Source organism: Embiotoca jacksoni, unplaced genomic scaffold (assembly GCF_022577435.1).
Source record: "Embiotoca jacksoni isolate LCO1_2020_lvr unplaced genomic scaffold, fEmbJac1.0.p SCAF_11, whole genome shotgun sequence".
Taxonomy (NCBI): domain Eukaryota; kingdom Metazoa; phylum Chordata; class Actinopteri; family Embiotocidae; genus Embiotoca; species Embiotoca jacksoni.
Window position 1 is genome coordinate 19,991,652 of NW_027185241.1, and position 13,924 is coordinate 20,005,575.

The 13,924-nt window shown below is 37.8% G+C and overlaps 2 protein-coding genes across 10 annotated transcripts in view; one reads left to right on the top strand and one right to left on the bottom strand.

The window, feature by feature from the left end:
- Positions 1 to 323: 323 nt before the first annotated feature.
- The window catches only part of cndp1 (carnosine dipeptidase 1), a 42,119-nt gene continuing 28,518 nt past the window's right edge, over positions 324 to 13,924 (bottom strand). The window contains exons 8-12 of the mRNA XM_069143498.1: positions 4,111 to 4,271; positions 3,845 to 4,009; positions 3,610 to 3,751; positions 1,744 to 1,891; positions 324 to 737 (exon numbers count right to left, since the gene is read on the bottom strand). Coding sequence (XP_068999599.1) covers positions 659 to 737; positions 1,744 to 1,891; positions 3,610 to 3,751; positions 3,845 to 4,009; positions 4,111 to 4,271 — 695 coding nt within the window. The 3' untranslated portion in view covers positions 324 to 658. The remainder of the gene's footprint in view (positions 738 to 1,743; positions 1,892 to 3,609; positions 3,752 to 3,844; positions 4,010 to 4,110; positions 4,272 to 13,924) is intronic.
- Positions 4,962 to 8,376, top strand: LOC138194604 (uncharacterized). Of its 9 annotated transcripts, none has more exons than XM_069143504.1 (5): positions 4,966 to 5,501; positions 5,612 to 5,654; positions 5,787 to 5,888; positions 6,574 to 6,666; positions 7,438 to 8,375. In XM_069143504.1, the coding sequence occupies exons 1-5, from the start codon at positions 5,478 to 5,480 to the stop codon at positions 7,443 to 7,445; spliced, it is 270 nt and encodes an 89-aa protein (XP_068999605.1). In that variant the 5' UTR covers positions 4,966 to 5,477; the 3' UTR covers positions 7,446 to 8,375. The 9 variants fall into 9 exon arrangements, 6 of the variants coding, with proteins under 6 accessions (XP_068999601.1, XP_068999605.1, XP_068999602.1 ...); XM_069143503.1 differs by having other exon boundaries at positions 4,976 to 5,024; positions 7,438 to 8,372; XM_069143500.1 differs by having other exon boundaries at positions 4,962 to 5,024; positions 5,360 to 5,888; positions 7,438 to 8,373.

The following is a 13,924-nucleotide window of genomic DNA, read 5'->3' on the forward strand; positions in this document are numbered from 1 at the left end:
CGATCACTTGAAAAGTTCAAAATCAGTTTGAAACCCCCATTGAAACCAGTGTAAACAGAAATGAAATGTTTTAATCTGTTTGTCGGCTGGGGGTCTGCAGTTTCTCTCAGTGCTCCAGCCTTATATATACTCATACTTATATATATAAATGTGTATATATATATATATATAAATGCTATGTGTATATATAAATTGAATGTTTGCATGTTTGAGTGGTGAATAAATTTATTATAGGAACAACACCTGTGTTTTTGTCATCATTAAAACTCATTAATTAGGAGACTTTCTTACAAAATCAAAAGGAAAAACAACAACGCGCACTATTATAATGTGCAACTTTTACTACAAGACACGCACACAGATTGACACAGTACTGCCTGACCTTATATGGAGTATAAAAATATGCCACATATAAATGTGAAAACAGCATCATGAGATGACTCCAGATTAATCAGTCAGAAATCGTAGCATGTGTTATTTGATCCAATCACAATGGAAAAAAATCATACAATAGATAGAGAGATAGCGAGATAGATACAGCTGTTCACCAAAAGAAACAGCAATTCATGAAATACAGATAATGGCATACTGAATTAAATCACACTTTGCTGAAGCTGGAATGATTGTTGAAGAGGTAATGAAATCATCCCATAAAACATCACACACTAGTCTTCTTAATCTGGGACACTTCATTCAGGTAGGCAATGAATAACTTGGTTCCCTCAATATAGTTGTACCTGGGAGAAGAAGAAAAGAATGGAGTCAGCTGTTGTCTGAACTGGACAGAAACAAAACCAAGTAAGGGGCAACATGTAAGTCCGCTTTGCAACTTAAACACAATTAATCAGAACACATCATTATTCAAACATAACATATGGACACATTCTTAAAAGTGCCCAAAACATTGAAAAATCTGATGTCTGTTTCACTTAGCTGCTGCCATACTTACAAAGCTCTCTAGAATCAACATTGTGTGGGATAGTAACAGTTTTTCCCAGAATGCCCAGAGTTTGTTCGAATGTTCATATTAGGCACCATAAGTGACATGAGTTGGGCATTAATGTAATTACCTCTGGTTTGTGTGTATTTGTGTGTTGAAATGAAGCAGCATTTTCTCTAGCCAAATAAACAGCCAACCCTGTAGCTGCACAGTGGAACCCAGGATCTGTACTATAATAGAGTTCATCTCATCTCTTGGCCGAATATAGGAATATTCCTTACAATACCTTACCTCCTTACAATATCTTAATTTCTGCTGTTAAGGTTTTCAGCCTTTTATTGTGTTCTTCCTCCTGACACTGTCCATTTCTTTTTGTGGTGCTGTAAGTTATATTATGGATCTATGTTATATAAAAACAAACTAAACTGAAACTTCTTAAATGTGTCTACTCTTGTCTGTTGTTTTGTTTCAATATTACTCCTCTTTCTGCTAAAATCACAGCCAATATTCTGTGGGGTTTTTGTGGCATTGTTAATGTTGTTGCATGTTTAAACTTAAACCCCATTACCTTATAGTCCTATATGTTTTTTTCAGTTCAAGGTTGTGGATGTTGTATAAAGGAAGATAGGACACATGAGCTTCCTTCTTCCTGATCAAATCCCAACTTTTCCCTCATATCTTGTGTTATTCTCAACAATCCAATAGCCTCAGCAGAAAGAAATAATAACTTTACTTAAAACTTTCAGTGAAATAGTACATAAAGACAGTGCAAAGAATTCATTGTAAAGCCAGTGGAGTCAAACCTGCTCATTTTCTCGTTTTGGGAGTGCAGACCATCATCAAAGCCTCCAATGGGCATCATGATGATGCTTTTGCCCGTCACATCCTCGAAGGTTTTGGCAATGGGGATGGTCCCACCCTCACGAATCAGATCAGGATCCATGTCGAAAACTGAAGAATTACGGACATTAAATGAACATTAAAGGCACCTATTATGTCACATAAGAAACATTACCAAAAGCATGCCAAGGTGTATGTGCAAAAATACTTTTCAAGCAGCAACAGAGCACCATACAGTTCAGGCATGTAGCTAAACTGTAAACAGGGTAGTCAAAAGAACTTTTAAAATATAATACAATAAAACTACAAATACAAAACTTGAAATTCAAAGTCAGATAACATTCTGGGGAAACCTCAAAAATAATAAATTGCTTTTGTTGCTTGTAAGAAAACAACCTTCTTTACAGATACAGATACAGGAGATCATTCCTGCCCACTGCAATAAGACTTTACAATAAATCACCTCTGGCCAAATCAATCTCACAACTATAACACCGTTACACTATTGTTTGTTAGGTTGGTTAAATCTTTGGACTACTGTTTGGTTAGTTAATTTAATATTATTCTATTTTATTGTATATATTGTGCATTTTTATAATTAGTATTTTTTACTCTGTTATTTCTATTGCTTTACCTGTATCTATAAATGCTGCTGCAGCGGAAAAAAAATTCCCCTTGTGGAATTAATAAAGTATCTATCTATCTATCTATCTATCTATCTATCTATCTATCTATCTATCTATCTATCTATCTATCTATCTATCTATCTATCTATCTATCTATCTATCTATCTAAACAATGGTTGATTTATTGGAAGGTTTTCTGGAAAATTGTGATGTAATTTGCTAAATTTAAAGTGAGTTTTTTGCAGTAAAATTTAAGAAATGATAAAAAAAATTGCAAGTTGAGGTAAATAATTTTTTTTAAAGCACTGCCTGATAAAGAGTACTATGTGATTACTTCCTGTGATGATAATCATGTTGCACATCACAGAAATATTATACTCAGTATTTTTTTCATTTATTTGTTGACCCTAGAGAACCATGGGGCTCAAAGTTAGACTAACTTCTGAAAAGTTATGTAGCTTTACAAAATGAACAATCTGTGACTGTGATATAGAATAGAAAGGCTACATCTGCTGTCAAAAATAAACACTTTAGATGCTGTTTACAAATTCAACACACACTGTTTGCACAAAAACAAAGTGCAGTCTCTTAGAATTTGAAGGATGTATATAACTACTATAACATACAGTATGCCTGTACCCCTAATGTCCCCCTAATCTATCAGCACCATATTGGTGCATAACATGTTTTAATTTCTCTTAATTTAGCCTCTACTGTCCCTTTTAACACCCCTACCAAATCTTTTTTAAATGAAGGCCAACTGTTGGCCTTCATTTACATCCCATCTTCAGTGCTTGCACCACTATCCTCTATAACAGGTATGACTGATATCCTCCGAACTGTGCCATTGTACCTGACGCTGGAAGTCGACTAACTTGATTGACTTCTCAGGAAGTACTGGTCAATGCAATCCCCTTGCATATCTTCTGATAAAGCAGGTTCTCTCCTATTCTATGTATTTTAAGGCCCTTAGCTATAGTCACCTTCTGCTAACCACAACAAGAAACCTGCAGTTCCCTTACTTTCCCCAATGAGACCTTGTCCTCTTTTGGACCTGAAAATCCTTCTCTAGGTCATTTCCATGCCAATGACCGTGCCAATTATAGTTTCTTACAGTTTGCTTAACCTTTACAGTATGACTAACATAACGAATTTTGATGGAGTGATGTGAGTTTAATGTGAGGTGATGGGATTGTCCTGTACCTCTCTTGACAGCAGCCTTTCCAGCCTCATAGAGAGGATGCTGAGTGTCAGCCAGCCAAGGCTTGGCTCCAATCACCATAGTAACTTTCAGCTTGTTGGGACTCTTCCTCTTGGCAAATACAGAGTGGAGGTAGTCTGCTACCTAAAGCATAAAACAAGATAATAGCATGGGGATGTTTAAAAAGTAACTGGAATAGAAAAGAACACACACACAAGGGCTAATTATATATTTTACCTGTTTCTTGACCATAGCGGGGTCCATGTTGGGAACCTGTCTAATTGAGAACTTAGCAGTAACCTTAGCAGGGATGACAGTTTTAGTGCCAGGGTCAGAGAAGGCTCCCTCAATGCCGTGGATGGAGACAGTGGGGTAGCGCCACCTGTGAGCCAACAAGTCCACCTGCGGGACAGGGATACAATGACAAGTTCTGCTGTTGTTTGCACTTGTTTCTATAATATTTTGTGTCACCCCCCTCCCCTTTAAGATTACAATCTTGCTACCTTGTTGCTGTACATGAGCTGGTTGACACCAATCTTATCCTTGTAATTGTCCATGTCAAAGTGGATATCCTGGTACATTTTCCATTCCTCATCAGAAAGGGGAGCCACGGCCTCTCTGATCCCAGGAATTAGGATATTTCCACTGGGGCTGATCAATGTGTCTGTGGGGTTGAATAGAATAACCTGGTGTTATTTTTTAATTGGTCTCACCTTACACTTTACAAAGGTTAGAATGCATTACAGAACACAACAGTTGTGGGAGCTTCGAGAGAATCAGTACCTTGCTCAACGACAGGGAAGATGCTTTTAAACACATGACAATGAAACTGCATCCTCCTGATCTTGAAGGCAATTATTATTACAGAATCCCATGGGAGGCTGATCTGAAATATCTTTAGCCAACTGAATGGTATTGTGCTAATAAAATGTAATGTCATTTGAAGTTAAGTCAGCCAGGAATTCTTGATTTGTTATAAAGAAACATTTCAAAGCAATCAAGTGTTGGAGCATCAAAGGCTACCAGACACCAGAAATGCCTGCTATATTTCATCTTATTTGCAGGAGTTTGGCACATTAATTTGCATTAGAATATATGCAAAGGTACACTGAAAAAAGTCAAAAGTCGGTGTCATGACTTAAAGTGAATTTGTACCTTAGTCCAAGTGAAAATTGTGATTTTCGGTTTACACCAGGGTTTTTCAGTTTGCCTAAAACTAAAACATACGCCCCCTAGAGTAAATGAACAGCAATATTTTTACCTAAAGGGTATTTTTACTTTAAACTAGAGGTTTTCATGTCACGTGACTACATGACGTCACCAAATCATCCTTCTCAAGTTTTGCCGGCTGCCATTACCAGGCTTCGGGAAGCTGAGCACCTTCTGCAGGACTAAAAAAAAACTCCTTTAAAAAAAGGTAAGAGTTCGAATTTAAAAAAAAAAAAAAAAAAAAAAAAAAAAGATAAATGTGTGTTTTCTGTTAACATGTATGGTTAGTGGCAGCATGGAGAAATACTTTACAGACTACCTTTGTGGTTTGCTCATGTCCATTCAAATGCTAGCTAAAGCACGCTATTAGCATTGCTTGCTCATGCAAACTGCAAGGCTGTAGTTGCCTCAATTTCACAAGTGCAAAGTGAACTTTGTTGGTAGTCAAATTTGTAATGTCACTGAAGGGGAAAAAAATGTGGTCGTATGGTAAAGCTTGTTTGTTAGCTGTGCTTGAGTAAACTAGCTGAAGCCCTCTGCTAGTTTATTAGTGGTCTGTGCCCGGACACGTTTTAGCCGAGGGAGGGGCTGGTCTCTCCCGCCACACACTCTGGAGCAGAGCCGGCAGCAGAGGGTGATACTCTGGACACATTTAACTGAAATGACGAGAAAAATGCACGTTACTGTAAGTGGCATAAACCTTCGGAGTAAAAACGAAATAACTTTGTAAAAAATTAACGAAGTCAGTGATGTGTTAGATGTGAGGCGGCTTCACCTCCCGTGTCTCTCCCACAGCTGACAGTTTACGCAGCCGCAGCCTGGTGTCCGTTTACCGCATGTGAGTCGTGTCATTGCAGTCATGCACCACTTTATGTTTATCCGACGGTCGTTTAACGTGTCGGCTTCATGTCTAATGAAATGCACACTGGTCAATTTTCTTATGGGGTTACGTTCCCCCTGTCTGCAACAGCAAATAAGCGATGCAGCTTCTCCTCAGCCTTTCCTACCTCTAACGGCGGCGGGGGGTGCAGGTGGAGCTGCAGGTGGAGCACTGAGAATGCAGAGGGAGGGGGTAGGTGCTTGACTCTGTCCTCTATACAGACGTTTTAATGTCTTTGCTCTTGAAACAGCATTTTGTAGGAATTGTAAAAATTAGATGACCACATATGAATACGATTTTTATTCTTTGATAACTGTAAAAAGGGCTGATTAAAGTACTGAGTGATAAGAATTCATATTCATTCTTGCATTTGTCAGTATAATGCAGTATAGTACAATACCACCAGTATATCTAAGGCTTAGGCAATGAATTAGTCTGTAGTGACAATCATGGATAATGCTGACTGTCCACTAAAAAAACTAAATGTGAAATCTGTGCGATTCTGTGCTAGGTTATGTTTACAATAATACAACATATATGTATGCCATATCATATTAATTATATATAGGTCGTATTATCAACTATTAATCCAAGGGGTAGACGAAAGGCCATATCCTTTGTGTTTACAGGTTTACTGTTTTTCCTAAAAAGGCCATATTGCTGAATTTGGTAAGTCCCAAAATTAACAACTGTGAACATTATTTTCTTGTGTATTTAAATAGGAATCACAAACCCAAAATAGAAATGAAACACTAGAGAATAGCTTTGAACTTGGTACAGATGCATACTTAATGTAGTAAGTAAATGTAATATTTTTTTTGTAAAGTGGCAAAATTGGACAGTATAACATTACATTATCTGTGTGTTTGCACTGTAGAGCCTCGAGGTGAATCTGAAAAGGGAGTGTCTGCTGAAGTGCATCATTCTGTACCTCGGGGAAGATGTGGAAAACCTTATCAAGGAGTATCTGGTAACTAGTTTTGCATTTATCAATTAATTTCAAGACAAGATGAAGAATTGATTATTTAAACTTTAAATCTCATATACATGGCCTCAGGTCTTAGTAACATATTCAGACTAATTGTACATTCATGTTCATTTGCCTATGACTTTAATTATTGTGGAGCTCTCTGGCAGCTGTATCTTTTAACATGATTGTGTCTTAATTGAAGTGAGTGTACTTCACTATCTTACTGTTTAGTATGTTTTGCCACAGCATATACAATCATTTTTGGGGAGATAGTAATTATTAGGGAGGCTGTGGCTCAGACGGTAGAGTGGGTTGAACACTAATCAGAAGGTTGGTGGTTCAATCCCCAGCTCCTCCTGTCCACAAGCCTAAGTGTCCTTGAGCAAGACACTGAACCCTAAATTGCTCCTGATGGTGTATCATTGGTGTGTGAATGCTCTCCTGACGGCAGCACCTTGCATGGTGATCTGTCTCATTAATGGGTGAATGGGAAAACCATGTTAAAGCGCTTTGAGACCGAAAGGTGATAAAGCGCTATACAAGTACAGACCATTTACCATTAATACTTGTACCAGTGCTTTACTTGTTTCCCATGAGAAAAATACTGTACTTTTTAGTCATGACATTTTCGCATCACTACAACCTCAATATAAGTTCATCATGATTTGACTGAGAATTGTTTATGTAGCTAATTTATTTATATTCGTACGAGACACTGGTTTTGATCAGAATAACTCTAATGATTGTCTTGTCTATTATCACGTTGTTCAGAAGGATGAAGCTGAGACAGAGCTTCAGAGGTGCAAAATGGCAGTGTTTGTCATCAGGGAAGAGGAGGATCCTCTCCAGCCACCACAGGATATCGGCATCGTTATTGAAGGTGTGGAAGTCCTTAATCAGTTGCCATCGGTTGCACATGCATGTGCCATGTTATTTGGTCTCATCTATGCTCTAAACTTGAGCTATCCAAGTGAGCTAAAGTACACTTTTGATGCACTGCAGAAAATATTTATGGAGATAGAACCCAAAAAGATGACACGCAGAGTGTACAGTCTGAGTGTCAAGCTCTGAACATTAGAATAACCCACAAAATACATTTGGATACAGCATGTTCTTTGTTCTGTTTTTATAACTTGGATTCAAATATCTTACTGGTTAATGGAACAGGCAGTTGTTAAATGTATATGAAAGATGGAGACAGATGTCACCTCTAAATTGGCTTATGTTTAGATTTTTTTTCTGAACAGAAATCTGTCTGTGGTACCAATATTTAGGTATTATATTAGCACTGTGAATAATGCTTAATTGACAATGACCTGCAGCTCAGTTGTACCAGTAGTGGTACTATTTCTTGTTGAACTGAATTGTTCACAAAAGACTAACCTTTGCTCATAGATTGTCCCACAGCAATTGAACTGTATTTTTCCAGTTCTTGTTTTGATCCATTGATCTCACGTTTATAATGGTTCAATATAATGTGACATTTCTTGTCGTAACTTTTATGTAAGGACAGCCAAGTTTTAATAATGTTCATACACTTAATGGCTATATTACATATTTCATAATAGGGATTTACATACCAGTTTTACATATTAACAGTTACAGTGCATCCGGAAAGTATTCACAGCGCTTCACTTTTTCCACATTGTGTTATATTACAGCCTTATTCCAAAGGGGATTAAATTCATTTTTTCCCTCAAAATTCTACACACAATACCCCATAATGACAACGTGAAATACATTTTTTTGAAATTTTTGCAAATCTATTAAAAATCAAAAATGAAAAAAAAAATCACATGTACATAAGTATTCACAGCCTTTGCCACTACACTCAAAATTGAGCTCAGGTGCATCCTGTTTCCACTGATCATCCTTGAGATGTTTCTACAACTTGATTGGAGTCCACCTGTGGTAAATTCAGTTGATTGGACATGATTTGGAAAGACACACACCGTCTATATAAGGTCCCGCAGTTGACAGTGCATGTCAGAGCACAAACCAAGCCATGAAGTCCAAAGAATTGCCTGTAGACCTCCGAGACAGGATTGTATCGAGGCACAGATCTGGGGAAGGGTACAGAAAAATGTCTGCAGCATTGAAGGTCCCAATGAGCACAGTGGCCTCCATCATCCGTAAATGGAAGAAGTTTGGAACCACCAGGACTCTTCGTAGAGTCGGCCGCCCGGCCAAACTGAGCGATTGGGGGAGAAGGGCCTTAGTCAGGGAGGTGACCAAGAACCCGATGGTCACTCTGACAGAGCTCCAACGTTTCTCTGTGAAGAGAGGAGAACCTTCCAGAAGGACAACCATCTCTGCAGCACTCCACCAAGCAGGCCTGTATGGTAGATTGGCCAGACGGAAGCCACTCCTCAGTAAAAGGCACATGACAGCCCACCTGGAGTTTACCAAAAGGCACCTGAAGGACTGTCAGACCATGAGAAACTAAATTCTCTGGTCTGATCAAACAAAGATTGAACTCTTTGGCCTGAATGCCAAGCGTCATGTTTGGAGGAAACCAGGCACCGCTCATCACCTGGCCAATACCATCTCTACGGTGAAGCATGGTGGTGGCAGCATCATGCTGTGGGGATGTTTTTCAGCGGCAGGAATTGGGAGACTAGTCAGGATGGAGGGAAAGATGAATGCAGCAATGTACAGAGACATCCTTGATGAAAACCTTCTCCAGAGCGCTCTGGACCTCAGACTGGGGCGAAGGTTCATCTTCCAACAGGACAACGACCCGAAGCACACAGCCAAGATAACAAAGGAATGGCTTCGGGACAACTCTGTGAATGTCTTTGATAGGCCCAGGCAGAGCCCAGACTTGAACCTGATTGAACATCTCTGGAGAGATCTGAAAATGGCTGTGCACCGACGCTCCCCATCTAACCTGATGGAGCTTGAGAGGTCCTGCAAAGAAGAATGGGAGAAACTGCCCAAGAATAGGTGCCAATCTTGTAGCGTCATACTCAAAAAGACTTGAGGCTGTAATTTCTGCCAAAGGTGCTTCAACGAAGTATTGAGCGAAGGCTGTGAATACTTGTGTACGTGTTATATTTTCATTTTTGATTTTTAATAGATTTGCAAAAATTTCAAAAATATTTATTTCACGTCATTATGGGGTATTGTGTGTAGAATTTTGAGGGAAAAAATGAATTTAATCCACTTTGGAATAAGGCTGTGATATAACAAAATGTGTAAAAAGTGAAGCGCTGTGAATATTTTCCGGATGCACTGTATGTGGTTAACATAACAGAATAGTTGCAAAAGGTTTAAATACCATATTGCAAAGTTTTAACAGTTTTGGAAACACTATTTTGCAGTTGTGGCTTTTACATTGCATGTTACATGTTTGAGAGATAAACATTTGTTCCATCTTAGCATTTATGTGGATGTTGTTGCAGAAACTTAATGCAGATAAAAAGACCAGAATTTACTTTATTTTTATTTAATTTTTTAAATTATTAACGTGTAGAACACATACTGCTAGCTTTACAGGCTTCAAATGGAAGATTTTATTTATGTATTTTTTATTTTATAATTTTTTTTTTGAGTACTTGATCAAAGGTGATGCATTTTTTTAAAAGCCATCACAATAAACCTGAAGGTCTTTTGAAGAGAATTGTCCTGTCTTTATTTGTATTATGTAAACAAGATCAAACATTGACAGTGACTAAATGTTTTCAGTTTTAGCTTAAGTGAAAATTCTACTTTCATATCACAGAAAATACTGTTTGTTGTGAAATTTTATTTGTAAAAAGCAAAACATATAATTGTATTGGACTACATTAAGTGATGTCTTTGCTTGTGACTAAAGAAAATGTATTAATTAAGGTATAATTGTAACTTTTATAGTTTCTATTGAATTAGACATTTAACTTGAGAAAAGCTGATAAATTTGCTTGTAACAAAATTATAAATTTTAGTTTGTACTGAATAAGAAATTTAACTTGATGAAAGCTGATAAATTTGCATGTGAAAAATTACAGCATTTTAACTAGTTTATACTAAAGTAAAAAACTTTACTTGGATGGAATATTAAATACTGGGATTTTCCAAAATGAAAAAATCAAGTTGTAAGAAAGCTAAAAATGGTGTACGGTCTTGATAAAAAATTATCTTTTTACTTTGTATAAAAGTAAATTTTTATCTTGGGTAAAAAAAATTTGTATTCATATTAAATTAATATTTTAGGTTTAAATCAAATAAAAAATGCAATTCGAGAAAAAGTAATAAATTTAGCTGTAAAGAATTAGCTTTTTTTTTTTAAAGTTGGTCCAAAGTATAATTTTTTTCAGTGTAGTATGAAAGGTATTACCCCTCAGTAACTTCATTTCACCACCCAGAAGATCTTATGCATGCCAAGAAATGTTTAGCAACCATTGTTTTGAAAAAAACAAAAAACAAACACTTACTTGTTTTACAAAGAAAACATTTCTTATTCGGATTTTGTTCTTGGGTAATAACAGATCTACGCACACTCAAGGATGCTAACACGTTTGTAAAAAATAAATGGTTATAGCATAAGTTTGAGTTCTGCAGTTGTTTGATATATATTTTATTTACAATGATATTTTTTATATTCATAATATTCTTCAATAAATAGGCTATTTTCATTACTATTCAAAGAATTATATGGTTTGAATTTAACACTACACTAACACTGAGGACCGGACAACAGACTTGCTGTCCACGTTTGACAGTGATGAATTGCTGATTGTAAATAAAGGCTTTAACATTAGTTTGACTTTCAGTGAGAATATTTATAATTTACAATTCATTTCAATAAAGAAACAGATCATGAAAAAAACAGGTTTCAGTGTATTTTACTATTATATTAAGATTGTATTCATTTCTTGAAGTGTTTCAGAGGTTGTAACCACTGCCTGTGTCAGTATTTGGGCCATTTACTCATGGTTGTCTGGATCGCATCTGAGATCAGACGTGGGGCAGTTGAATAGGATTTGGGTGCGTGTATGACGGTGCTGCTATAGAAAGGTAGGAATTATCAATTTCTGACACTGCCTCAAGGAATAGTTGCTTTCTTTCTACATCATCAGTTGTGCACCATTCTCCTGCTAAAGCGTCCGTTGAAAGAGCAATAGCATCCCATGTACAGTGGGTACGGAAAGTATTCAGACCCCTTTACATTTTTCACTCTTTGTTTCATTGCAGCCATTTGCTAAAATCAAAAAAGTTCATTTTATTTCTCATTAATGTACACTAAGCACCCCATCTTGACAGAAAAAAACAAATGTAGAAATGTGTGCAAATTTATTAAAAAAGAAAAATTGAAATATCACATGGTCATAAGTATTCAGACCCTTTGCTGTGACACTCATATTTAACTCATGCTGTCCATTTCTTCTGATCCTCCTTGAGATGGTTCTACTCCTTCATTGGAGTCCAGCTGTGTTTAATTAAACTGATTGGACTTGATTAGGAAAGGCACACACCTGTCTATATAAGACCTTACAGCTCACAGTGCATGTCAGAGCAAATGAGAACCATGAGGTCGAAGGAACTGTCCAAGGAGCTCAGAGACAGAATTGTGGCAAGGCACAGATCTGGCCAAGGTTACAAAATAATTTCTGCAGCACTCAAGGTTCCTAAGAGCACAGTGGCCTCCATAATCCTTAAATGGAAGAAGTTTGGGACGACCAGAACTCTTCCTAGACCTGGCCGTCCAGCCAAACTGAGCAACCGTGGGAGAAGAGCCTTGGTGAGAGAGGTAAAGAAGAACCTAAAGATCACTGTGGCTGAGCTCCAGAGATGCAGCAGGGAGATGGGAGAAAGTTCCACAAAGTCAACTATCACTGCAGCCCTCCACCAGTCGGGGCTTTATGGCAGAGTGGCCTGATGGAAGCCTCTCCTCAGTGCAAGACATATGAAAGCCCGCATAGAGTTTGCCAAAAAACACATGAAGGACTCCCAGACTATGAGAAATAAGATTCTCTGGTCTGATGAGACCAAGATTGAACTTTTTGGCGTTAATTCTAAGCGATATGTGTGGAGAAAACCAGGCACTGCTCATCACCTGCCCAATACAATCCCAACAGTGAAACATGGTGGTGGCAGCATCATGCTATGGGGGTGTTTTTCAGCTGCAGGGACAGGACGACTGGTTGCAATTGAAGGAAAGATGAATGCGGCCAAGTACAGAGATATCCTGGAAGAAAACCTCTTCCAGAGTGCTCTGGACCTCAGACTGGGCCGAAGGTTCACCTTCCAACAAGACAATGACCCTAAGCACACAGCTAAAATAACAAAGGAGTGGCTTCGGAACAACTCTGTGACCACTCTTGACTGGCCCAGCCAGAGCCCTGACCTAAACCCAATTGAGCATCTCTGGAGAGACCTGAAAATGGCTGTCCACCAACGTTCACCATCCAACCTGACAGAACTGGAGAGGATCTGCAAGGAAGAATGGCAGAGGATCCCCAAATCCAGGTGTGAAAAGCTTGTTGCATCATTCCCAAGAAGACTCATGGCTGTACCAGCTTAAAAGGGTGCTTCTACTCAATACTGAGCAAAGGGTCTGAATACTTATGACCATGTGATATTTCAGTTTTTCTTTTTTAATAAATTTGCACAAATTTCTACATTTCTCTTTTTTTCTGTCAAGATGGGGTGCTTAGTGTACATTAATGAGAAATAAAATGAACTTTTTTGATTTTAGCAAATGGCTGCAATGAAACAAAGAGTGAAAAATGTAAAGGGGTCTGAATACTTTCCGTACCCACTGTATATTTATTTCCAGGGGCCATATACACAAAGATTGCTTGGACTAAAAGTTACTCCAAGTGATGAAATTCTAAGAAAATTATTTTTCTAAGACTTTGTGCTTGTAAAGATAATAGTCATTCACAAAACTTCTTAACCCTTAAGAGAGCTCTAAAGGTGGAAAAACTGTTAGGGCAGGGACTAGGACTTTTAAGAGGCTTAAGGTTTTCTTAAGCAGAGGAGAAAATTGCAGAAGTTGAACAAGGTAGGAGTAATATTCTTCAAAAGCAGACAAATTATATCGTGCACCGATGTTGTTTGTAGTTGATTTCATTAAAGACACGCTCATATCTCCCACTCAATGCCATAACGCAATAATGCCAAAAATGAAAGTAAACGGAGCATGTAGATATTTGGCAATGGTAAAACTGGGACAGTGCAGCAGCGATGACTCGAGTCTGTCGCAACTTTCATCAGCAGAGTGTTCACAAACAGTAACAGCACTTTCACAGCCTCATATTGAGATGCAGTTGGA

Excerpts from the sequence above, each read along its gene's own strand:
- LOC138194604 (XM_069143500.1), top strand. The coding sequence starts at position 5,676 with ATGCACCACTTTATGTTTATCCGACGGTCGTTTAACGTGTCGGCTTCA. Across the intron at positions 5,889-6,573 it reads TGAGAATGCAGAGGGAGGGG|AGCCTCGAGGTGAATCTGAA; the intron begins GTAGGTGCTTGA and ends TTTGCACTGTAG. Across the intron at positions 6,667-7,437 it reads ACCTTATCAAGGAGTATCTG|AAGGATGAAGCTGAGACAGA; the intron begins GTAACTAGTTTT and ends CACGTTGTTCAG.